Raw genomic sequence first — 25,346 nt, 5'->3', positions numbered from 1 at the left:
GTGGGCTGTATTGCATCCTGTGTGGTGATGGTGGGTTGGTGATGGTGGGTTGTTGATATCACTGTCACATTCCTGTACAGGTGAGAGACATTACGTACAGGTGAGGCATCACGTACAGGTGAGGCATCACGTACAGGTGAGAGACATTGCGTATAGGTGAGGCATCACGTGCGGGTGAGAGAGGCACCAGGTACAGGATTGTGCGGGATTGACAGCCTGGCTGGGCGCACCTGCATCGTCCGGTGGCACCTTGCACCTCAAGCGAACAGCAGTGAGAATTCTAAGGAGCGAGGCGCATGCAGCAGCTGCTGAATAGTCTGGCGGGGCTCCTCAAGGTGACGCCACGTGGACCAGGCGAGTCGGCAGCGTCTTCACGGCGGATAAAGGTGGCGAGGGCAGTCGGCGAGACGAGCCTGAGTTGCGGGGTGAGAAGCTAAAAGTGGTGAATGGAGTGATGATACGGGTGAGGTGGGGGTGAGGTGGAGGTGATGAGGGTGAGTGGTGGGTGAGTGGAGGTGAGGAAGAACGTTTAGAGTGAGTAGGGGGGTGAGTTGTAAATTCAGTACAAGGTGGTGAGGAGAGGTGAGGGTGTGTGGGCTGATGAGTGTGCGTGGAGATGAGTGGGGACGAGAAGAGAGTGAGTGGAGAAAGATGGCGATATGGTGATGGTTGCGATGGAGGCGCTGGGAGTCATGACGGATGAGTAAAGAGAGCGAATGAGAGGGCTGCGGTGAGAGGGAGTGAGGAAACAGGTGGCGTGGCAACGCGACGAGATAGATGGAGACGAGTCGAGGGTATTACAGTACAATGAGATGGGTGAGCGCCAAGTCGTGCTAGCCGACCCCGATCCGCTACTCCGCAAAAACGTCTCCATCCGCGTGGAGTTCATGATCCACACAATCCGGGCAGTGCTCCATGGCCACCGCGCTCCTTCACGATCCCATCTCTGGAGATCCACGCGGCATCAGCCCTCGCCTCACGCCGCGGCCACTTGGTGCCCCACTCGCACCTCGGGTGGGCCGACCGCGCGTCCCGCTACCGCCAACGGCCCGTGGAGGCGATGGTTGCGGCGTTGTTGTTGCTGTTGGACGACGACGATGTGGATGACGCGGTGCTGGTGGGGGCCGTCATTTCGTGGAGGCATCGCTGCCTGCCGAGGCGCTCGAGTCTCCGCTTCTCCAGCACCAGGTCCTCCAGGCTGTGGAACTGCAGCGCGTGGCTCTCGGCGCCGCGCAGGTGAAGGCGCAGGGCGTAGGGGCCGCGGCCGTCGCTGCGGCGCTCGCTGCCGCTCTTGAACTGCCGCCTCCCGTAGCGGCACCAGGCGGCGAAGCACTCCGAGTTGGCCCAGCACAGCAGCTGCCCGGCGGCGCCCACTTGCTCCACGGCGCAGCGCACGATCGCGTCCGCGGCCAGAGCCTCAAACTGGTAGCAGGAGGACACGAGGCGCACGGAGCGACCGCCGCCCGCGGCCTCCACCGTCTCGTTCCTCACCGCCTCATCCCTCAGGCTCACGCAGTAGCCGTCTCCCACGAACACCACCCACAGGGACACCTCGCCCGGTGCCGAGAACTCCAGCAGGTCCCCTGGCAGGCAGCGCGGCAGCAGTTCGGACAGGGCTCCCAGCGGCTCCACGGTGCCCCGCGAATTCCGTGGCCCCGCCAGGGTCTTGTTCAGGATGCACTCGTCAATGTGGAAGGCGGACAGCTCCACCTCGTTTGTGCTCAATTGTCCACCTCTCTCCTCTTCCTCTTCTTCTCCTCCACTTGCTCGCCCGCGCGCCTTGGGGGGCCCCTTTCCTCCATGACTTTTACCACCATCGCCACCTCCTCCCGCACTTCGCCTTCCTCCGCCTCGTCCTCCATCTTTGCCGTCGTCGCCCTCGTCCTCCTCGTCGTCCGTGAAGATGTAGGCCACCGCGGAGCCGGGCACGCCGTCCCCGTCGTGGTTCGCCGCGTCCGCCGTGGGTACCTCGAGGTAGTGAGCGTGCGTGAGCCGCTCCACCTGGTTCCCCATCACCATGGCTCCCGGGCCCGGAGCTCGAGCTGCGGGGATGAAAGGGGCTCGGCGCAGGTGGAGTGGCGGGAGGAAGCAGGAGACGCACGAAGGTCGGCTCCGGTCACCCCCCGTTGGTGTTAGAGAGGGGGTCCAGAGGGATCCCCGACTCGGCAGGGTCTCGCCTCAGCGGGGGGTCGCCTCAATGACGAACTTCGCGAGCCGAGGCAGATACTGGCGAGATAGTCTAATGGTGGAGGAGCGGCGCTCCCTCCAGGTACGACTCCTGCTTGCCTCTCCCCTCTCCCCTCCAGGTGAAGCTCCTCCCAGTGAAGCCACGCCCCTCCGGGTGAGACTCCACCTTGCCCCTCCCCTCCAGGTGAAGCCCCTCCCCTCCAGGTGAAGCTCCTCCCGGTCAGGCCACGCCCCTCCGGGTGAGACTCCTCCTCTTGCCCCTCCTGTGCCAGGAATATTCCTCTCGCCCGGCAGGTGAAGCCGCCACGTGCTGCAGGTGTAGAGGAGGAGGAGGCGGCGCTGCTGCTGCTGCGGCAGCTGCAGCTGAGCGCCGCGAGTGGGAAGCGCTGCCCGGGTCTCGCGTTTCGCCTCGTCACGGAAAAATGCGTGGGCCCCCTCCGTGGTGGCGAGAGGGGAGGGAGTGGGACGGAGGGGGCGGGAGAGAGGAGGGGGAGGGGATATTTGGAGGATTCATTGGCGTGGCGGGAGGGAAGTCGTGGCACCTGGATTGCTCGAGTGCCGTGCGATGAGATGGAGTCCAGTGTCCTGTGGAACGCTGGGACTGTGAGATAGTTCTATGCCGCGTGTGGTGCTCTTCTACATGGGGGTGTATTCCCCGAGTTGTGATGTTGTGTTTACGTTGGGTGTGACCGATATGGGTGTGCTTTATCGGCTCTGATCATTCTCCAGACGATGTGTGCCGTCCAGCGTTGTGAGATGCCGTGTGCGAAGGGCCTGCGTTGTTCTCTGGACCCCGGGGTGCCCGGGCAGAGCAGATGGCGCCTCTTGGTGCCCCCGTGTCTCTGTGTCCCGAGTGCGCAAAGCTTCGGCGGTGCTGTGTGACAGCCTCTGGCTCTTGTCCAGACACCGTCTCCGCGACTCACAAATCGCTCAGCGATGCAATGAAACCCCTCATTGCTATTTCACTTGATATAAATGCAACGCAGTTTATAATGAAGTCATCGCGTATTCTCATTACACTGTAATTGCAAATGCGTTGAGTTATTTGTGGTTATGCACTAATGTCAACGAAGAATCGAAATTATAATTTTTTAAAATCTATAAATGGTTAATCCCGTGCAAGATTCGCATCGGGGGCAAGACGCAACGCGCGCGCGTGCGAGTGTCGGCATGGAACGCGCCAGGCGATATCGTCCCCCCCGCTACGGACAGACGCGCGCATTGGCGAGGACGGCTGCCCCGGAAACAGCGCGAGGAGAAGAGACCGATTGAGCTCTCGTGACGTGGCAGCTGAGTGACTTGGGGATTAACCTGCGATAGCAGCACTCAGAGACCCAGTCCCAAACGTGCCTCTCTCTGTTCAACTGGGAAATGGGGCCTTGAGCCACTTAAGAGACATTCCACATTGCTATGACGGAGGTCAATATAGTCAACTCTCGATTACTCCAGGGTAAACAGTGGGAGGGATTTACCCCGACAATACAAATACATGTTCCTACCTACCTGCCTATGTCAGCTGTTATTTACGACTCTGTGTCTCTCTCTTAGATCTCCCATGCTCACATGCCCTTTGGATTGCGCTCTCATACTCACATGCCCTTTGGATTGCACCCGTTGGGTTACATACTAATTTCTTACATTGACATCACTAGCCCCGACCACTTCTTTATGATCCTTGGGCTACACCCATTTCAAACCTTATAAAAGTCTGCCTCAGCAGCAGACCAATGCTTCCCCATCTGATGACGGACACTTGTGTTGCGCCCGAAACGTCGTGATTTATTTTCTACCTACGTGACTTTACCGAAAGAACCAAAGAGTATGAATTACTGCAGTCACGAAAGCTTCAAATCAAGATTAATACAAATACAGATTATGCAAAAGCTTTGCAAATGAGGGTATAAATCCACATTTGCATGGAATGGAGGTGAAAGTACAAAATTGTCATCTGTCCTTCTTGGCTTCTTGAAGTCATCTCTCACCAGGTCACGGGCAAGGAGGAGCAGTCGCAGTCAAATAATCCATGGCACGGTGGATTGCGACTTTTAGATATTTTCCTCTTTGTATCATAAGCACAGTTAATCCACACGGATAATCGAGAGGACAACCTATGTGTTGACTTCTCACAAAGGGGTACTCATGTTATCAGCTCAGGAGGGATGGTCGAATTGACCCAGAGATTTTCTGCATCCTGGCCACTTCACTTGAATGCATGTGGTCGGGGGCTTAGGCGAGTTGAGTTGGGAGGGGGAGGAGGGCAAACCTCTGTGGCGAGCGGCACAATTGGCACGGACGCTAACCGGGGCTGACAGACGCACATCTTGCCAGGGATCGCCCGCCTAATCAGGCGTGCCCGGAGCCCGCAGGACATCGGGGAAAAGGTCGTGCGCAAGGGGCATAGCCACGCCAGGGTTTTCACCGGATCGGCTGTAAGATTCAAACCCATGAGGAGGTGGCCCCCGCGCCCAACACATCTTCACGCAGCCGTCACGTCGGACACAAACAGGAGCCGCGTGTCGCTCGCCCAAACCTCTCGTATTTCCCGAGGCCCCACGAGTCTATGGGCCCTGTAGACGCAGGTTCTGCTGGCAGAGGCTGCTCCTACGCTCTGTAGCGACTCGGTCGAGTGATCTTTATTCCTGCGGAAAATCGAGTTTTGCGGTGTGCCGCACCGCGGCTTGTGCCGATGTCAACACATAAGCTCTGCTGATGCGAGCAGTAGCAGAATTTCACAAAGACAACAAATATGAAATTGCCCGACCCAAGCCCGTGTTCTGGGCTGGTACAAAAACTCACCGGCCACACACGTTGCTGTTCTGTCGGATAAACACGTACAGTATATTTTATTTTAACAGTGGCACACGATTCAGCCAACATTACACATTGTCTTCAAGTGTCCACATTTCATGCCATTACGTGTACTTACGCATAGACATGCGCATCCGCTTTACAAAATAACTAACACTGGATCCATTTATGTTATTCAAGATTAAACACATGCCGACCATATCACACGGCTGGCTCATTATAAATTCTGTTAACATTACATTAGATTACTCCACTTTTCGATAATAGCTAACTCGTCACACGCGAGCCAACGCCATTGCTCCCTGCGCTTCCTGGTACCAGGACAGCGACACCACCAGAGCTCTGGCATGAAGAACTTCGATTTGACAACTTCATTTGCCACGGGATCACTATCTCCGTCAGTCGTCTGGGTATCACTCGCTCCGCTTGAAGTCGTCAGCCCTGGAGCCACTGCTTGAGGAAGCTGGCGGCGGCGTTGAATGTGCCAAGCGCCGGCGGCGTGCGTCTGTGCGCCATCACGAGCGAGGCGGCCTCCATCCCATGCCCAGCGGCCTTCAGCTCTGCCGCCACCTCCTCCACGTCCCAGCTCTCTGTCTCCCAGTTGGACAGGAGGTGGCCAATCAGGTGCGGGTACAGGGTGGTGGGCAGGCAGGCAACGGCCAGGCCCTGTGTCAGCAGCAGGCCGAGCAGCTCGGGGTCACAGTTGGAATGGTCGACCTTCGGAGGACACAATAGAGGGAGTGGAGTGTTGCACAGCGCACATGGCATGACACACAGGACACGCACTAAAAAACGTAACTGGCAAAACATCAGAAATAAGCATCCTGAAAAAAGTCCATGACTGCACGGTGCTCAGTATTGACCGGTCTGCAGTTGCGCTTGAGCTGGGCTACCAGATTATTTAAGGAATTGATAACTCTACCGATTATCGGTTTAATTGTTCGACTCATCGTGTAACACGGAAAAGGTTGAGACTTTCTTTCTCAGATTTGTTTCCAAGTGTATCGCTGAATGGGATGTGATGGGCGGGGCTTCATGACAACATGGCCATCATCAGCTGAGTCGCACTCGGTGTGGCTTGGAGGGGGTTTCCCACCTTCAGGAAGCAGGATGTCAGGATGGCTGCCATGTTTAGAGGAGGTCATGTAATCGACCACAAATAAAATTAGCCGATTACAATTTGTGGTCGATTGAGTAACTTAACCACGTCGCGGAGACCGTGACGGTGAAACGGCCTTGCCTTGCAAGTGCAGACGGACTCGTGATCTGCTAAAGTTGTAATTGCGTAACTCGTAATAATTGTATGTATGTTGAACTTCGTACCGTACGTAGCCAACTGTGCTCATCGGAGTTGCAGGGGGGGAAGGACAACAAACTAAACACAAGAAGCAGTTCTAAAGAAATGAGTAATCACAATATAATTGCGATTTGGGCCATCAATGTTGCTGTTATTAATATAACCGATGATTTGAGGCTGGGGTGGCTGGGCCAGCCACGCGCACCTCAGTGACCGCGGTGGTAATGAGGCCGATCGCGCGCTCGTGCAGCTGCACATCTCCACCGTCCAGCGCCAGCTTCAGCGCCGGCAGCAACAGGGAGCGCTCCAGCAGCAGATCCAGCAGTTGCTCCACGCACTGCAGCCAGGTGCACACACACACACAAGAGGCAGACACACACAGGGGCAGACACACACACACACAAGGTGCACACACACACACAAGGTGCACACACACACACAAGGTGCACACACACACAAGGGGGAGACACACACACACAGCAGCACACACACACACGGTGCACACACACAGCGGCACACACACAAGGGGCACACACACACAAGGGGCACACACACACAAGGGGCAGACACACACACACACAAAAGGTGCAAACACGCACACAAGGGGCACACACACACAAGGGGCAGACACACACACACACAAGGTGCAAACACGCACACAAGGGGTACACACACACAAGGGGCAGACACACACACACACAAGGTGCAAACACGCACACAAGGGGGAGACACACACACACAAGGGGGAGACGCACACAAGGGGGAGACGCACACACACACACACAAGGTGCAAACACACACACACAAGGGGGGGACGCATACACACACACAAGGGGGAGACACACACACACACACACAAGGGGGAGACACACACACACACAAGGGGCACACACACACAGGGGCACACACACACAGGGGCACACACACACACAGGGGCAGACACACACAGGGGCAGATGCACACACACAAGGTGCAAACACACACAAGAGGCAGACACACACAAGGGGGAGACACACACACACACACAAGGGGGAGATGCACACACACAAGGGGGAGACACACACACACACACAAGGTGCAAACACACACACAAGAGGGAGACGCACACACACACAGCGGCAGACACATACAAGGGGCACACACACACAAGGGGGAGACACACACACACAGCGGCAGACACACACAAGGGGGAGACGCACGCACACACACAAGGGGGAGACACACACACAAGGGGGAGACACACAGAAGCGGCAGACACACACAAGGGGGAGCCACACACACAGAAGGGGCACACACACACAAGGGGGAGACACACACACAAGGGGGAGACACACAAGGGGGCAGACACACACAAGGCCAGAGAGGCTCAAAGTTGTCACCATGGACGGTGAGATCTGTGCTGCTACGTGCTAATGCCGGACAAGGGCAAAGAGCCTTCAATCCCATGACAGGCCATTCAGGCTGAACAGATCTCAAATAGTTTCTCAAGTCGATCTTTGAACGCTTTATGACCTACTCTTTGGTTCTTTCGGTAAAGTCACGTAGAAAGAAAATAAATTAAATAATAGAATACGACGTTTCGATTGCAACACAAGCAGTCGGCATCAGGTAGAACTAAATTTGAGAGAGAGACAAAACACAGACATGGAGACACACAGACAGACACACAAGCAGAGAGAGACAACACAGAGACACAGAGAGAGACACACACAACATAGACACACAGAGACACAATGCCTCTGTGCTTTATGACCTGAACGTGGGTGTGAGCCAGACCGACACCAGGACCAGGAGGGATTTCCACCTGGGTAAATTAATCTCCCAATGCGTGTATTGTTACACTCATTTGTGTGCAGCTTGCGCTCGGCTTTCTCGCCGTTCATTGTCGCCCCCAGGCAGTGGCCACGCTCTCCCCACAGTGGGACTGGCAAAGGAGGTCCCATGATGTCGATGCTCACCCCGAGCTCTCATTACTCTGATAGTGCGTTGTCTTTGTGCTGTACGCCTTTTGGCGTCCTCTGGTCTAACACCGTTTGAGACGAGGAAAGCTGTCTCTGGTGTGGACCAATCAGTTTCAAAGACAATGCATATATTAGAGTATTTTTTTGTTTGCATTTTGACCACAAGTATTGTGGTTAATGCAGACAAGATTCCTTGTAAAAGGTTTCAGTTAGGTGTTTTAACAACTTAACACCTGTTTTGTTGCCAGATAAAAGGGGAAAAATCTATTCTCATATTTTGGTACTGGCAAAGGAGGTGCCATGATGATAATGATAATCATCGGTGCTTTTTCATTTATTGTCATGCCAACACACCTCATCTCACAACGCCGCACCATCCGCAGCACGCGGAGGTGAGCCCCGGAGGCACAAGGCGGCAGCAGAGGCAATGATGGCCGAACTGTGCTGATGATTCCTAACAGGGACAAACCCAGAGTGCATAGATCCCCTTGTCTTGCGCTGATGCTGCTCTCTAAATTAACACGGCCACAATTTGTACCCTTTACAGTTGGTCTAAAACACAGCAGTGCGGTGATGTCACATGAGACACAAGGCACGCTGGAAGGACCGGTACTATGTTCACAATGGTGACTTTCCAACAACACAGCTGTAACTCCCAGTGTTGGTGGCGACGTGAAGGATTGGCCGCTGGTGGCACCGTAAGCGCCGCGTGGCGTGCCGTGCACAGCCCAGCCCCGTACCGGCGTTGGCAGCGCGTGCCGCGTGCCACGCAGCGACCGCGAGATTCCCAGGACCGTGGCACCGGCCTCGACTGTCCCGGCAGGAGAGGAGCTCGCCGACAGCACCGCCGCCGCCAGATGCAGCCAGGGGCAAGCGTCACGGCTTGCTCTGCACGCAGCAACCAACATCACACGTGGATGTATTTGCACTGCATAGTTTACTTCCAGTTTACTTGCCAAAATAGATAATCGCTTGCAAATAAAGTGAAAATCTTTCTTGGTTTGGCTGCACATATCCAAATGTCCAACAATAAAATAGCAAATCCAGCCCAGTGTAGTTGTGTTTTTCTTTGTCTGTCTGAACATACTGTGCTTTCCAGGTGTTATTTGCAATTTACGTGCAAATCATTTTCATAAATGAAAACAAATTCTTCCATGCAGGATTCAATGCACATATCGTGAGCATACATATAGATTTTGATCACCGAATCGATGAATCATTTAACTCGGTGGGTCCGTTGTCTATTCAGTCGTGCCTGAGAATGCAGTTTCCCAGCAACACGGTTGCAAGGTTGCCGAGCTGCCACTCACAGTGCGGTGTCGGACATCGGCGGCCAGGCCTGCAGCAGCAGCATGAGGTGCGTCACGAGGGGCGGCGTCACGCCGGCGCCGAGCAGCTCCTCAAAGAGACGCAGCCGCCCCTCCTCGTCACGCACCTCTGCCATGTCCAGCTGCAACAGACGCCATCGATCAGCACCAATACAATGGCAGAAGAGCAGCGATACTGCTTTTCCACCGTAGACCAAAGCTGCGCCAGCGCCTGACGCAGCTCAGGAGGCGCTAGGCTGTTTTTCAACTGTGAAAGGAAAGACTGTTGATGTCACACGCGATGCATGTCGGTGACGCTGTGTCCTCACGGTTTGGTATGACAAACAGCCGGTGGAAAACCAGCCACGCTCGTGCAGCTCTGGTGTGCCAGTGGAAAAGGGGTATAAGTGATCCGCCAGCACTAGAAGCCACGTATTGTGAATACCATCGGATCAGCAGCCCGACCAGAATAGCAGTAATACATCCAGCAGCACTGCCAAAATAGAACCACTGGTCCCTTAGCCGGAACCCAGCAGGGACAGCGACATCACTCACCGTCCGGTGGGGCCAGGCGTCCGTCAGCACGGCCTGCGTGCGGTAGAAGGCAAGGAGGTGGCCCTCCTCGTCCCCAAGCCGGAACGCCTGCTCCAGGATCTGCAGCACGGCGACGCGAGGACGCACCGGCAGCGCCGCGTCGGTGCAGAAGGGGCGCAGCCACGAAAGCAGGTTGTCGGCGCTCACCAGCTTCCCCCTGCACACAGCGAGACACCAGCAGGGATCAAGAAACTAGTGGCGACAGCCACACTGCTACTTCTCGATTATCAGTCGGCGAATTATCCAAGTTGTATCGCTTTGCCTGACGTAACCATCCAGTAATTTAGAAGAGTCCAGTGCGACTGCCAACATCGTAATGCCACTGCCCACTTTGATTATTTGCCGACGGCATTTTAGAAGTTCACCAGGCCACTCCTGAAGCCGTCCACCGGCTCACTCGCCAACCACCATATTGACGTAGAAGCATTCTGATGAACTGGCCAACGCGCAAATGAGGAAGGGCCAACCGGCTCCCAGGCCCGACCTAAAATACCAGGGGGCAGCTCTCATGGGCTCCCTGTGTCACGGCGCCTTACCCGTCCTCGGAGTGGGAGCGCACGGCCGACACGATCCCCTCCAGCGCCTCCAGCGGCGCCTTCCCGCCCAGCGGCTCCACGGCCTCCGGCCGCTCCCTGCAGAGAAGGAGGCACGGGTGAGCGGCTCAGCGCGACCTCATGGCGCTCTCCGTCACAATTCCCAAGTGTGACTCTTGCGCGTAGGGCGGCTCGGCCGCTTGTATTCCGAATGCGGTGCTCCTGGTTAGGCTGCGCGGCGAGAGTGTTTCTGTCAGGTTGTCGCCACGCACTGCTGCGGGTATCTGCAGACGTTGACTCTTTGACATACGTTGACTTTGACTACTCTTCAACTTCTCCTTAAATTCCTGACGATGCCTGGAGTCGTGCGTGGTGGAGAAAGCTTGAGAGAAGCAACGCTCAAAACACGATCCAACTCAGAAGATCACACTTGGTACAGTAGCCATGACTTGTGGTAAAAAAGAAAGTTTCCTGTAAAGAACTCTCGCTACGTGCGACATTGATACAGACAACTGGGAGAGGGCACTGAGAGACCGTGGTACACATTGTCGCAGACAGTTTGTATCAGCCTTGGATTCGAGGCCAAGCCGGGGCCAAAGCCAGGTGCATCTTAGTTTGAGACCAGTCAAAGCCAGCCAAGGTCTGGTGCTCTCGGCCAAAGCCATGTTAAGGATCGCAGCTCTCAGCCAAGTCCTGGGACCGAGGCCAAGGTCAAGCCCCGAGGGAATGAGACCTCTAGCCGGCCTTGAGGCTGAGGGGCAGTCTCGAGGAACCAAGACTGAGGGCTCGCCCCTTGCAGCCCCTCCGACTACGTCATCGGCGCCGTACGACGTGGCAAAGGGAGGGTGGTGGCAGTTACTGGAGCGCGTCGACGATTGTGAGGACAGCTCGGTGAATGGCGTCGCGCACGCGGTCGCGACGCTCGCCCAGCGCCGCGCGCAGCACGCCGTGCACGCAGGGCAGCGGCCGCCCGTCCAGCGCCAAGCGCAGAGCCAGCTGCAGCACCGCCTTCTCCTCCGAGCACGCCAGGTCGAAGGCGCGCGCGTAGGCGCGCTCTTGCTCCTGTGAGGGTGAGCACGTGTGAGTGCATTGTACACAAATGTACCGACGCGTGCGTGGCTACGTTGCCCATTAAACACGCTTGTTTTCCTGCATCAACTAGAGTAAGCCTGGAAGCGCAGTGAAGCACAAAAATAGCAAGATACAAATTCAAAAAGATACTAAGTCACGAAAATGTTTTATTGCAGCAAACCGAGCAGAGAAAGGCAAACTTATGAACTTGCATACAAGTGCTCCAAGGTGCCACCACTTCAGCGCTGATGTAACTGGGCGCAGGAGGAGCAAATTGAGCTACTGTAACTTTACATCGCGGCAGCCGTACCGCGTGCCCAGGAAAGAGAGATCTCGTACCTGCTCGCTGTGTCGAAGCGCCGCGATGGCATCGTCCCGCAGGGACTGCAGGTGCTTCCGCACAGCGTGCAGTCGACTCACGACGTCGTCCAGCGTGCGCGCGCCGTCCTCGCACGCGGCATCTGCCGCCGCCGCCTCCTCGCCATCGCCCACGGAGCCCCCGCCGCCCCCCCCTTTCTTGCGGGAGGCGGGCCGCCCCTTGAGCTTCTCCACGAACGCGGCGGCGCGCTCCGCCGTGTCCACCCGCGCCTTGATCGGCAGCTGAAAGGGAGGACAGCTCCTTGGCGACACGGGCCGGGGGCTTGCTCGAGGGGCACTCACACAGAGCGACCACTGCGCTTATCTCATCGTCCGCCTTCTGGCTCGTGCACCAAGCTGGGGGGAACCTTTCCCATCAGGTGACTGAATAGGACTTAAACATACCTTTGAAAATCCAAAGACACACACCGAAGTGGAACGCAATAACAACACCAAAAACCACGTGCTTGTCAACCGTGTGTGAAGAGGCTCTTGGAGTGACATAAGGAACTGAGCGCGGTGCTAAAATTAGAAATGGTGTTGTTGCCAGGTCTACAATACCCCCTTCTAGGGGTGCAGCTAATTTTCTTGCAGTGACAGATAAATATTGGTCACAGGCCATATCCGAGTGGTAAGTCACGAAGTGTAGCCTTGGTACAAATGCTGCACACATCACCAATGGACTCAAACGAGAGGGTAACCGTCCAAAAGAACCACAAACATAAACACGGCGAGAACAACACACACAGCGGGACAGGGTCGAGAGTAGTGGCCTTGCCTGATCGACGGCGTCTGCGGAGACGGTGACCTCCTGAAGAAAGGCGTCCAGGTCAGGCGGGGAGAGTCTGCCCAGGAGCTGCTCACAGTCGCGGTAGCGCCTGCCCCAGTCCACCTCGTCGCCATCTTTTCCGGTGCCGTTCCAGAACAGCCGGCGCAGCCACGTGGCAAACACGGCGCTCTGTGTCAGCCCGCCCGCCGTGGGCAGTTTGGGCACCAGCTTGGCCACCGTGGTGACGTTCTGGGACGTGAGCACGGGCCGCAGCGCGTCCAGCGGGTTGGCGCTCGTGTCCATCAGCTTCTTGTAGTCGAGGTCTGGTGTGGCACAGAGTGGGATAAGAGTTACTGCCAGCGATCGCCACATGCGGCCGCGCACCAGGGCTTCATCTTCTCACCGAATATTTTTGCTGGTGAGACCGGGAGGAGGCATGCGACTAGAATCCATAGTCAGAGGTACTGCTTGGTTTGTGCTCTGGTGCAACCAAAAGGGCCCCCCTTTCTGTCTGCATTCCCTCTCTCTGCATAGCCCGGCACATTGGGCGCCTCCGGTCCATGGGCTAGGTTCAGTCGAACCGCCTGCACACTCGGTAGCGAACACCGCCGCTGGGTCACGTACGGGTGAGCAATATCATCATTTAAGGCACCATGGGAACACCGCGTCCCGCTTGGCCCGCGCTTGGCCTTGCGCGACACTGACCAGGCGTGGTGGACCGCAGCTTCTTGAGCAGCTGCAGGTGGGCGCCTGGCTTGCCAGGATGGGCGCCGTCGTCGCCGCAGCCGCAGCTCTCCAGCAGGCCAAAGTAGCAGAGCAGTCGTGCGTGGTCACCGCCCGGCACGCCGGGGTACACGTATTTGGTCATGTGATCGAGCACGCCGGCCGGGTCGGCCTTCAACTCCGACACGAGCCCCAACGCCGCCACGCGCTGCTCCACCTGCCGCGTCGCCAACCTGGGCACGCGCACGGGGTGCCAGCAGCGTGGGGGAGTCGGTGGCGCGCGGACTCCAAGAGTGTTTCAATCGATGTGGGGCGCAGACACTGAAACGCACAGTTGTGGTATCGCTATTCTACATCCGTGCCACGTTTTTATTAATGCCTATTGCACAATTATTTCTATTTCATTTACAACTTTTACATGAAAAATACGACAATTTTAGAGTAATTTTGATTTTTCAAAATATGTTATTGGCGATACACGCTGGGGTGGGTAGCCACTGTAAGACATCCGTGGGTGTTGTGGCACGCAACGAGATGGGGCGCTGTGTTTGGTGCTTCACCCGCTATCCGTGAACAGGAACTCGAGGTGCGTCATGTAGAGCTCCCACAGCGGCATCTCGTAGCGCCGCGCCAGCGACATGGACAGCTCGTAGGTGGCGTCGTCCAGGGTCCTAAGGCAGCACAACAACGGCACAACATGCACTAGTCGACACGTACGGACGGCGTCACCCGTGACATCAAACACGACTCACATGCATGACATGTCACCCACGGTGACACACGACATCACATGTGATAGCAAAGGCACGGCATTACAGACAAAATGGTACGCACGTTGCCACACATGGTGTCAAGCATGACAGCATCGCATAAGGGAGACAGAAGACGCAACACGAGCAGACAGAAAACGCACGACGGGACACACAAAACGACACGACACGTACACAATGTTAGACGGCAAATGCGGGGAGACACCAAGACAGCACGCGGGGTGCCATGCGGTGCCACGCACAATGGCGCACACGCAGTGCGACAGACGAGACGTCACGCGCACCCGGGTGCGAGACCCGTGAGTGTGACCCGTCAGAGAGGCCCGTGTGCGTGCGAACGCCCGAACGCGTCTCCCGCGTCGCGTGCCGCACTCGACTAGGCCGAGGATGGTCCCGCGCTTGTACTGGGCGTCCACGGCGAAGCGCTGCACGTCCACACCGGCGCCAAGGCTGCGCAACGTCTGCGCCTGCGTTAGGTCGGCGAGCCGCTCGCCGTAGAGGCGCAGCCGCCCCTCCAGCACGGCCAGCTCCTCGGGGCGCGCGGCCACAGCCGGCGCCGAGCCTCCTGCCTCCGCCATCCACTCACTCGCACGGGCCACCACCTCGCCCGGGTCGGCCTGGGGGGACGCACAGCGCCAGCCACTCACGTCTAGCAGCTGCAGCAAGGCAGCTCGATCTTCATGAAGACAAAGTTCATTGCATTATGCTTGGTCTGCATGTGTGCGTGCTGGCCACGTGTGTGTTCTGCTTAACGTGTGCGAGTGTGTATACTGCTCACGTGTAAGTGGAGCCTGGTGTGTTACCAGCCCTGTGCATTACCTATTGGTGTTTGTGTGCGAGTAGCCTGTGCCTCAGTGTGTGTGTGTATGTACGTCTGAGAATGTCCCAGTGTGCATTAGACGAGCCTGGTTTTCACTTGTGAGGGTGACTATCCTGATGTGTGTGTGCACGACTAGTTTTGAGCCTGTTGTGAGCGTATGCGCGAGCGGGTAGCCTCGAGCCCGGTGCGAGACTTGCCCAGTAGACTGAGTCGGGCCGGCCGCTGCTGGGCTGCAGGCGCACGTGGATCTGCAGCGCGTAGTAGTAGACCGCAAGCTGCAGCGACAGTGCCGTCGCACTCTGCCTCTCAAAGCAGACGTCCGCTTCCAGGGGCTGCACGGACACGACGGGCGACAGGAGCGTTACGCACACAGGCCCTCGCTCAGGCTGCCATGCCCTCCAACGCTCCCATAATCGTTGACACAATCACATTTTCATCACATAGAAACCCCACGTTCACGGTCCCTAACACTCTCCCTCATCCCCTTAACACTCCCCGTCACTTCTTCACGAACCGACTCTCCGTAAAACCCCAAGTAAACATTCCCCACATGTACATGCCAGCCGCTTGTCAATCCACTGCTGGACGGGGCTTCCCCGTGCCTGTGCGGCTGACGGTTATTTGATCATACTTCACCAACCTGCTCTGTGCGGGTTGGTGAAGGCAGCAAGTACAGATGTGGGAGTGTAGAGGTACAGCACAACATTATATTTGGCTGCTCTGCCTCCAAAGAGGGTGGTTTCTCTACTGCGGTTTCATAGAAATCTCCAAGCCCTCGCTGCACAAGCGACTGAGCGTCGGTGCTTACGTCGGACAGTGCCAGCAGGTAGGCGAGCGCCAGCGTTGTGTCGGTGGACATTGTCTCGCTTGCCAATTCCAGCAAGACTGCGCACGGTGACACGAGGAGACAGGAGGTGATGAGAGGTGATGCAAGGAGACGTGGGATACATGGGGGGCCACACTGATACACGAGGGACACAGGGAGACACAGAGAGAAACAGGGACACCCAGGGCGCAAGTTGGCAAGACGCAGTGAGGAACGCCACCATACGGCAAACGAATCGGAAGCGCAGGATACGTGGCTCCGAAATGTGCACAATACAAATTGTGACCAGATGTGAGATCGCACACGGAGCGGACGTCTCGAGCCGCACGGAGGAGCTGCCTGGAGGTGCTGATCTAGCGATGGGCATTGGTCTCTTGAAACTTTTTCTGGACGTGCGGCCCTCGTTATCGTGCGTGCGGCACGTACCCTGAGAAGCCGGGAAGGGGTGGAGCCCCCCTCCGCTCGTCTCCAGCAGCTTCCCGGCCTGCAGGTGCAGCTCCGCCTGCCGCACCGGCGCCACTGCCCAGTCCGGGTAGAGCTCCCCTCCCTGCAGCACGCACGCCCAGTGCAAACGTTGCATCAATACAGTCCTCTCCAAAGTGGAATGGTGCATGATGGGACACCGAGAGCCGGTGCATCTTTGAGTGCTCTGGCACTTTTTGGAGTTGTTGTTTTTGGTGGTGCTGCTTGATCCTGGGCTTGTGCCGTGGTGTTGCAGTCTACCCCGACGACTCCTTTCTCCCCTGCTATCCACGAGTTTGACTCCCTGGCTCCGTTCACGTCCACGTTGTTGACCTTCCTTTTCTCCTTGGTCTACGGCTTCCTGTCTCTCTCTTATAAAACAATTATTTCCACTTTTTCTGCACGGTGCCTTGACATGCAGTTGCATTTAGGTGCAGGTGCTGTAAAAAAACTAATCTCGTTGTTGCTTTTGTTGTGTGGAGGTGTAGACGGGTGAACGTGTTCCCGCCATCGAGCGCCTGCTTGCCTTGTGTCCCGCGCCGTCCGCACCCAGCGAGGCGTAGAAAGGGTGCCACGCTTGTCTCTCTGGGGCCGCCCTGCCCCGGGCCTCGGGAGCCTCGTCATTCTCTGCGGCCGTCTGCCAAATCACCGACGGCACGCAAGGTCACGGCGTGGACGCACGGCGCCCCGGCAACGGCTCACCGAGGCACGCGCAGCAGGGCACACGACGGGATGGCAGCTCACGCGAATGCCGGCCAAAGCGTCTTTTCCACGCGTCACCGTGTTAGGAGTGAACGTTTGCGAACGGAGATGGACAGAAAGAGAAAAGAGGATGTTCTAGAGCGGGTTCAGGGGGAGAGAAGGGTAATGATCCAGAAAAGGCAAAGGATGTGGATTGGGCAACATTCTCAGTTGTTGGAGAGCTCGATGAAGTTCTTCTCAAACGAAGGAAGTTGGGAAAGAGGCAGAAAAAGAAAGATGCTGCTTGGTGTCTTAAATGAAGAAAGGTGGGTAGAGTGAATTGAGTGAGAAAACTCAATATGAGATCAAGTGGAGGGAGTTTGAGGCAAAGATCTGCCACTGAGCAGAGGACTAAACGTGACCATGTCAGGACCGGGGGCTTGGTGGGGATAGGGGTCAAGGGCACCTGCAGTGGGCGCAGGTACGAGAGGGACTTGGCCCAGAGGTGCGGCTGGGCGATGGCATGCAGGGCGACGCGCGTGCCGTGCGTGGTGCTCGCGATGACGCCGGCGGTCAGCGCCGACGTCTTCTGCAGGAGGCCTCCCCTGTCCAGCTCCTCCAGCTGGATTCGACGTGGTGACGAGTGGGAGCACGTGGCGGCACGCGCATGACACACGCGCAAGGGACGTGGCACGCGTCGTGAGCGCACGGTACACGCGCGGCGACTCGTGCGTGTGTGTGCGGGCGTGTATGCGGGCGTGTATGCGGGCGTGTGTGCGTGTGTGCGTGTGTGCGTGCGTGCGTGTGAGTGAGTGACGGCGGCGAGCAGAGCGAGTGCAGCCCGCGTTGTTGTGTTGGTGCTGCGGCCACACCTGGACGTGCTGCTCACTCGAGTTGTTCCTCATGGTCTCCCCGTGCCCATCCACACTCTCGTACAGCATCTATGAGGAGTTAAAGACAGGCACCGTATTCTAGAGGCTCACACATGGGTATGGGGAGGGTGCAAGGCAGGGAGGGAGGGACAGACCTGAGCTCGCAGGCTGCAGCTGGCCGCCAGCAGGGATTGGATGGTGTCGGCGGGGCAGTGCGTGAGCGCGAACGCCAGCAGCTCCTGACGCTCGGGGAGCTCGAGCGCTCCGTGACACTGCGCCAACGAGCTGCACACGGACCAGCCGCCTCCGTAGGCTGCACACCCATAGCACCGTATGAGTACCCATGGCGCGGTAACCGCACGCAGCAGCACAGCGCCTGCACAAAGCCTCCTTGTGCGTGCACAGAGCGCATGATGATATCGCTGCCACCTGTAGACTGAAGTCACCTTGAAAAGGAGACTCGTTCTCTCAATGGGTTATTGCTTGGTTATGAATCAATAACATATCCCGACTCACAAAAAATGTAATCTATGCACCCACCCCGATTTTTATAGACGTTCGTAGGAGAACTTTTGTGTAAGAGGTGGGTGGGCTGCGTGCATTGCGGTGGGTCCGGTACCCTCGGAGATGATCTGGTGGCACAGCCGGGCGGTCGATCGGTAATCGTGCGCCTGCAGCGCCTGCTCCGCCAGCAGCGTGAGCACCTGGCCACTCCGCTCCGTGCGGTCCGAGCCTGCACGCGGACAGAACGCGGCAGCACGCGGTCGACAGGTTGCCGCGTCAACACCAAACTCGCCCGTTCCGACACGGAGCCCGACGGCGAGGGGAGGCCACAGCGGTGACCCCAAAGGGAGCCGCTGAGCTTGTGAAACGAGAGGGAGCTGGAACGGGAGATGAAAAAGCGAAGTGCGAGAAAGACGAGGCACCTCTCTGACCATTTAAGCCAGGGTGCTTCAAGTGACGGCACCTCCTGCAGTGGCCTGCCAAACTACGTCCCGCTAAGAGAGGTGTAGATGAGAGAGCTGTATGAAACAGATACAGATAGTGAGATGAGATGAGAGAGCTGAATAGAAGAGATCTAGATTAGCAGTTAAATTAACAGATTCTGTGATGTCAAAATAACATGTGACATCTGCTCGCACACGCTACGTAAGTAAGTTGAGTAGCCAACCGTGCTAATTGGAGGCGCTACGATAATGGTGCCACAGTGACGACAGCCACCAGAACCATACGCGGCTCCACCACCACTGGCCAGAAGTCGCCCTTCTGATTCTTGGGGTGAGGAGCGAGCCTGTGGGTGACCTGCGAGGCAGCTGGGAGGACGTACCGGCCACACGCAGCAAGCTGGCCAGGTGCAGCATCTTGCTGGGGTACTTGTATGCCCAGGAAGACTGCTCCATCACCTTCTTGATGAGGGACAGCCGGTCCTGGCACAAGCGTACTGCACGGGCAAGGAAGGGAGTTACACAGCCGCGGCCGCCTGTACATGTGCCATGCCACTTGTGCGCTGCTTGCCGAGCGAGGGGTGACGATGATAGTGGCCTCTGAATGCGGATTCCTTGCAGGATATGTACAGCAGAATGCGGCTTACACAGCGTCCTATGCGACGGCATCCCAAGATGCTGTATAAACAGAGGATCACTATTAAAGAAACAAGGCAATTTGAATGAGGTCAATTATTGAGATTATTTTCAGATGGGGGAGGAAACTAGAGCAGGGCGGGAAATCAGGTATCTCAGAGACAGCCTTTGGGAGAAAAGATAGACGTTGTGGTGGTGTAATCATGAAGATGATTGTGGTAGAGACAGTGGTGGGTGTAATGACGATAACAGTGGCGGCAACAATGGTGGTGGTGACGATGATTGCAATGGTGATAAAGATGTTGGCGGTGGTACCAATGATGCTGGTGGTAGTCACGACGATGGTGGTGGTGATGGGAAGGAGGAAGCAACCGATTTTACACTGCTCTCTCACCCTCCAGGGAGATTTAACAACACATGAAGGAAGGCACTACTCTCATCATGCCATGCATATCATGTGACCACCACACTGCATGTCCAGCACTCTCATCCTACCCTCCAGGGGCAGCATCTCCAACTTAAACTCTTCCAGCAGTGCAAGCGCCGACATGAGATCCAGCTCCTCCTGCACTCTGGGGGGTGCGTCCGTGATCAGCTTCAGACACTCCCTACACACACACAGACAAAGACAACCCCCCCCCCCCCATAGCTTTAAGAGACAGGTGGGGCAAGTATTGTTAGCCAGCATCTATAAAAGCCAACACAGCACACGAGGGGGAGGTGTGGCTAGTGCCACAGCTGATCACCTAATATAAATAAAAACATAAAAACGAGACAAAAATAACAGGATCGTTGAACGTGACCTCAATTTACAACAATCCACCAAATCACTCAGAAGACGGCGGCAAGCGAATCGCTGCAGGCCTCGTGGTCAAGGTCTTGTGAGGTCACGGCCACCCACCTGGCTACGTCCATGCTGTCGTCCGCCAGCGACTTGGAGGCGTTGAAGTACTCGCGTGCGGCGCCCAGCACCAGCTCCAGGCTGCGGGCGTACGCCAGGCGCTGGCCGGGCTGCAGGCGTCCCGGCCCGGCGGCCGTGAGAGGCCGCACCGGCTGCACGGCGCTACACTGCACCATGCGAGCGGCCAGCTGCAGCGTCTCGGTCCGGCCCGAGCACAGCAGGCTCTCGGTGAAGACCTGCGGGCGCGGGCACATGCTCTCCTCCGCTCGTGCCATCGCAAAGCGACGTTTCAACTATGCCAACTGAAAATCTGAAGTGAGCTGGCACCACTGAGATGCTGGGCTTGAGTCTAGGCAGCCACCTGCGAGTGCACTGGGTTCTCAAGTGAAGTAAGTTGATGTGCTGAGTCTGGACCTGAACTGGCAGAGTCTATGGGTCTCTATGTGAATCTACTGTTCTCTGCGAGTCAATACAACTAAATTCGGATGTATGCATCTCAATGTGACTGCATCTAAAGAGGCTATAGAGCAACAGTGGCTACGTGTTTCATAGCAGAGACAGAAACGTGCAGTCATTCATAGGTTTAGGAGAAGAGGAAAGTCTTGAGCCTGGCCTTCAACAGGGGCAGGAGGCCAACAGCACAGATGGCTGGGAGAAGGGAGGTCCACACGATTTGGGCAGGAGAGGAGAACGAGCGACCTCTCCCTGAGCAAAGGTCGCAGCAGCACCAGCAGCCTTGCGACACACGGAGAGTCCTGACATTGGTGCGCGTGCTCGAGCCCAAGGTGGCTTTGACAACCACGCTACACCGCGGGCCATCGCTAGCGCAGGAGACGCCACACACCTCGTAGCATGTCTCCTCGTCCAGGCACTTGTACACGGTCTTCTGCATCTCCAGAATGTCCTCCAGCAAGCTCTTCCACTTCTCCTCCGACAACGGCGGAACCCTACGCACAGCGGGACGGCGACTTCGCTAGTCTCGACCGCGCGGCCGCTTCGCGAACGGCACTGCCGGCGTGTGCCGTGCGGCGCAGATCCTGCCGGGCTGGCCGTCGCCGCGGTTACCTGCGTCCGGCTTGGCGTGTGAGTCGCGTGAGGAGTTTCACCGCCTCCTCGCGACTGCCCTGTGAGTCGCGAACGAAGCTGATGGGCTTCGGCACGCCGTGCTTCTCCAGGATCTCTGCCACGCTGGACACATGGGCAGCTCGTTCGCTCTGGCGACAAGACTCGTGCACAACAATCTGTCTCTCATTCACTACAATCTGTGTCTCATTCACCACAATCTGTCTCTCATTCACCACAATCTGTCTCATTCACTACAATCTGGTTTCTCATTCACAACAATCTGTGTCTCATTCACTACAATCTGTCTCTCATTCACTACAATCTCATTCACTACAATCTGTCTCTCATTCACTACAATTCACAACAATCTGTCTATCATTCACTACAATCTGTCTCATTCACAACAATCTGTCTCTCATTCACAACAATCTGTCTCTCATTTCATTAAAAACAATCTGATGATTCATGCACTCCGTTGGATTTCATTGCGACTTGGTCAGCATCGCTCACCTCAGGTGCTGCTCCATGACATCTACTTGGTCATGCAGGTCCCTAGTCACATCAGTTTCTTGCCTGAAGGATGGCAGACACATCAATACACACGCACGCACGCAGATACAGATCCCCATGCAGCCATAACAGACTGCTGGAGCAAGTGCTGTCATCGCAGCAGGAGGTAGCCAGCAACATGCACAGCAGACATTGTCTCCCGAGTGGCGACATTTGCACTTCATAGCAGGTGTCCATTTAAGGCTGAGTTAACCTAGGGGATGCCCAGGACCAATTGGCGTATTCGTAACCCGTGTTGGTTCCGAGCGGGAAGTGAACTGGGGTTTGTCACCAGGCTCGTTGACGTAGTGTGCTAACCACTGCGCCACCGCTCCCCACAACACGTGGGCAAACGCACGAAACATCTCGACCCATCTCTCTCGTGAGAATCACGGCAGATCATGAATCCTTGCCCCTCCCTTCACCCCTGTGCCAGACGACTTGGGATGGCCCAATTCGCTGCTGTAGTCATGGTGATGCCCCTCAGTAGGTTTCTTAACGGCACTTGCTGCGAGTGTGCAGTGTCGTTACCCAGATCCCCGCTGAGGCAGACACTCCAGGATGTCGTAGCAGAGCGACAGCTGGTCGTCGCGCGTGCAGCTGTAGGTGCACTCCAGGGCGACCCTCATGAGCTCGTCGTTGTCTGGAATGATGCGCTGGGAAAGCTGCACACATCACCATCATCACCAACATCGTCAGCCTCAGCATGGTCATCGAGCATAGCCATTACCGTAGGTACCATCATCATCGTCATCACCATTATCGTTGTTGTCACTATCGTCTTGGCAATCATCAATCTCCCCATTGTACAATCACAATCATCATAGCCACTATCACGGCTACCATCGCAATTATCGTTTCATTGTTATCCTTGTTATTACCATCTTCAGCTGCACCGATTTCACCATTATCATCACCACAACCATCACCAATGGTGGTTACCAATGTAATCACTACCTCCCCCCTAATTATAATCAGCCTAATCGCCACCATTACCATCATTAACATCACCATTGTCACGTTAAGAGAATTACCATAACTGCACAGGTCACCACTACAATTGATGTCATCAGGCATTCACCATCATCATCATCATCAAAAACACCGCCATTGGGAACGTAGTCACCATCATCATGATATCACCACCAGGACGGACACAGCAGCATGCTCGCTCATCTGCCTGCGGTTACCGACATTTAAACAACTTTACTGCAGACCCATTTCACAGCAACAATTGCATCAAATTGCAAACTGTTTACACGAAGTGTACGACTATCTTTGAATATCGGCGTGCGGTAAAGGGTTCAACTACAGGGAGCCTGCCGCGTACGTCAGCAGCACTGCTGTGAGCCTGTGGTGGCGCGCGGACTGCCGCGGGAGCGCCTGGGGGCATCGCGTGGCGTGCTGCCCGTGCGGGCTGCTCGCCTGCGGCTTGGAATGCTGGAAGATCTGCAGCGGAGGCGCGAGGTCGCTCTGGGCCAGGCCCACGAGGTACTCGCGGAGCAGCGGTGCCGCCGCAGAACCGCCGCAAGCCGTCTCCAGGCGCTGCAGGAACGGCACAAGCCAGCGCAGGGCATCCTGCACGTACCGCTCCGCTGGGGACTGGCGCCCGAGCCCACGCACAAACGGGGAAGGAGATAGATCGCACGCACACGTGGATTCGTAACAATTTCCGACGCGCGTTTGTCCTCGGAAGTGTTTAATCGGCAACGTTCGTGACATATCGCGACCTGCACTAAGAGACGACGTCACACGCGCGCACACGCTCTCGCTCGTGCACGGCTCAACTAAATGATACTAATAGTAGAACGACAACAATCTAAATTAAAAGGGGAAGCAGAAGACCACTTGTGTTGCGATCGAAACGTCGTGGGTTTTTTGCTTTTAATTTAGATTTTAGTTTTCTATCTACGTGACTTTAACGAAAGAACCAAAAATATGAATTCCTGCAGTCACGAAAGTTTTAAGTCTAAATTTAATCGTAGAACATAACTCCATATGTTGGGTTAGTTGATGTGGTTGGTTAAAGAGTAGGTCCTTCTGCCTCTTCAAAGTTGTTTGGCCAGCGTGGAAGAGTAGGCCAAATACTCTCTAAAGAACAGGACTCTAGAGCTCGCTTCAAGTATGGAGCAAGAAAACCCTGGCGGACAGCCCCGGCTCCTCCCGCAAGCGCCCACCTTGCTCATGAGCAGGCGTAGGCGGGCCAGGCTGTGCATGGCCTGCAGGTCGTGCAGGGTCAGCGTGGGGTCGATGTTGGCCTCGTACACCAGCGTGTCCAGCAGCATCAGGTCATCCAGCAGGGGCTCCAGCCCCGGCACCAGCTTCTCCTGGCCCAGCCGCACGAGCGACAGCGCGCTGTCCACCTGGCACGCGCGCACAGGCAGCTCGTGACGACCTTCTATCCCTTTACCTGCACCATCACCTCTTGTGTCCTCTCATCTACACAGACTTGTACGGATTCACCTGTCTGTGCCCTCACCTGTACAAGTCCATTTGTATAATAACCCCGGTCTCTCCTCCCACCTGTACAGAGGCTTAATTGGTCCCACTCACCTGTACCCACCTGCCTGTCCTTTCACCTGTGCAGACATGCTCACTCTCCCCTCTCCCACGCGTGTAAAGTAAAGGTGTATTTGCGCGTGTCCTCCCTCACCTGGCGGGAGAGGCTCTCAATGTCGTGCGCTCGCTGCTGGTACCACTGGGACAGCAGGGCCACGGAGGGATCGCGCGTGCGGAATCGCCGCAGCTCCGGCTGCTCCTCGTACAGGAAGTCGCCCAAGTCCACGCGGCCCACGTCCGCCCCGCTCCTGTCGCCACCATCGAGACCTCAACGTACGCCCCGCGGCTCCACCCGCACGCTTGCCCGTGGCGCCAGACAAGGCGGCGGGAACGTAGACGTGCGTCGCGGGCTGCCGGCAGCGCTGGCTTCAACGGAGCTGCGCTGATGACAGCCGCTTCCCCGCCATGCCTGCACCATCTCTACCCGTGTCCCCTCGCTTGCCCCGCTTCGTCCCGCGTCCTAGTACCTGCACTGCGGGTCCTCGCACCAGTCCGTGTCCCGGTGCCGGCTCTCGTGCAGCGGAACGACGACCAGCTCCCCCTTGTCGTTCTGCCTGTGTGGTGGAACAGCACGAGATGATGTGACACAGGATGTGGTGGTGCCGTGTAGCGGTGTTGGGGGATACAAAGTGGTGTGTGGTGGGTGTTGGTTAG

The 25,346-nt window shown here is 56.6% G+C and overlaps 2 protein-coding genes across 3 annotated transcripts in view; both read right to left on the bottom strand.

Moving 5' to 3' along the window:
• Positions 1-2,431, bottom strand: LOC144938648 (protein LRATD2-like). Its single transcript, XM_078866630.1, has one exon. The coding sequence runs from the start codon at positions 2,017-2,019 to the stop codon at positions 1,036-1,038; it is 984 nt and encodes a 327-aa protein (XP_078722756.1). The 5' UTR covers positions 2,020-2,431; the 3' UTR covers positions 1-1,035.
• Positions 2,432-4,995: 2,564 nt separating this feature from the next.
• NBAS (NBAS subunit of NRZ tethering complex) overlaps positions 4,996-25,346 on the bottom strand; it is a 38,563-nt gene continuing 18,212 nt past the window's right edge. For both annotated transcript variants that reach the window (XM_078866555.1, XM_078866556.1), the window contains 31 exons: positions 25,160-25,246; positions 24,787-24,940; positions 24,311-24,496; positions 23,559-23,735; positions 22,665-22,798; positions 22,095-22,157; positions 21,585-21,707; positions 21,364-21,466; positions 20,520-20,755; positions 20,114-20,226; positions 19,366-19,479; positions 18,658-18,771; positions 18,194-18,351; positions 18,039-18,107; positions 17,633-17,788; positions 17,012-17,122; positions 16,450-16,570; positions 16,006-16,082; positions 15,395-15,529; positions 14,750-14,994; positions 14,168-14,278; positions 13,590-13,840; positions 12,894-13,207; positions 12,098-12,358; positions 11,547-11,749; positions 10,691-10,786; positions 10,116-10,311; positions 9,564-9,703; positions 8,994-9,141; positions 6,498-6,629; positions 4,996-5,712 (listed from right to left, as the gene is read on the bottom strand). In XM_078866555.1, coding sequence (XP_078722681.1) covers positions 5,431-5,712; positions 6,498-6,629; positions 8,994-9,141; positions 9,564-9,703; positions 10,116-10,311; positions 10,691-10,786; positions 11,547-11,749; positions 12,098-12,358; positions 12,894-13,207; positions 13,590-13,840; positions 14,168-14,278; positions 14,750-14,994; positions 15,395-15,529; positions 16,006-16,082; positions 16,450-16,570; positions 17,012-17,122; positions 17,633-17,788; positions 18,039-18,107; positions 18,194-18,351; positions 18,658-18,771; positions 19,366-19,479; positions 20,114-20,226; positions 20,520-20,755; positions 21,364-21,466; positions 21,585-21,707; positions 22,095-22,157; positions 22,665-22,798; positions 23,559-23,735; positions 24,311-24,496; positions 24,787-24,940; positions 25,160-25,246 — 4,810 coding nt within the window. In that variant the 3' untranslated portion in view covers positions 4,996-5,430. The remainder of the gene's footprint in view (positions 5,713-6,497; positions 6,630-8,993; positions 9,142-9,563; positions 9,704-10,115; positions 10,312-10,690; positions 10,787-11,546; positions 11,750-12,097; positions 12,359-12,893; positions 13,208-13,589; positions 13,841-14,167; positions 14,279-14,749; positions 14,995-15,394; positions 15,530-16,005; positions 16,083-16,449; positions 16,571-17,011; positions 17,123-17,632; positions 17,789-18,038; positions 18,108-18,193; positions 18,352-18,657; positions 18,772-19,365; positions 19,480-20,113; positions 20,227-20,519; positions 20,756-21,363; positions 21,467-21,584; positions 21,708-22,094; positions 22,158-22,664; positions 22,799-23,558; positions 23,736-24,310; positions 24,497-24,786; positions 24,941-25,159; positions 25,247-25,346) is intronic.

Source organism: Lampetra fluviatilis, chromosome 22 (genome assembly GCF_964198595.1).
Source record: "Lampetra fluviatilis chromosome 22, kcLamFluv1.1, whole genome shotgun sequence".
Taxonomy (NCBI): Eukaryota; Metazoa; Chordata; class Hyperoartia; order Petromyzontiformes; family Petromyzontidae; genus Lampetra; species Lampetra fluviatilis.
This window is presented reverse-complemented; position numbering and strand designations above follow the sequence as displayed.

What these genes read in the sequence shown, in the direction of transcription:
- LOC144938648 (XM_078866630.1), bottom strand. Translation starts at nt 2,019, where the DNA reads ATGGTGATGGGGAACCAGGTGGAGCGGCTCACGCACGCTCACTACCTC.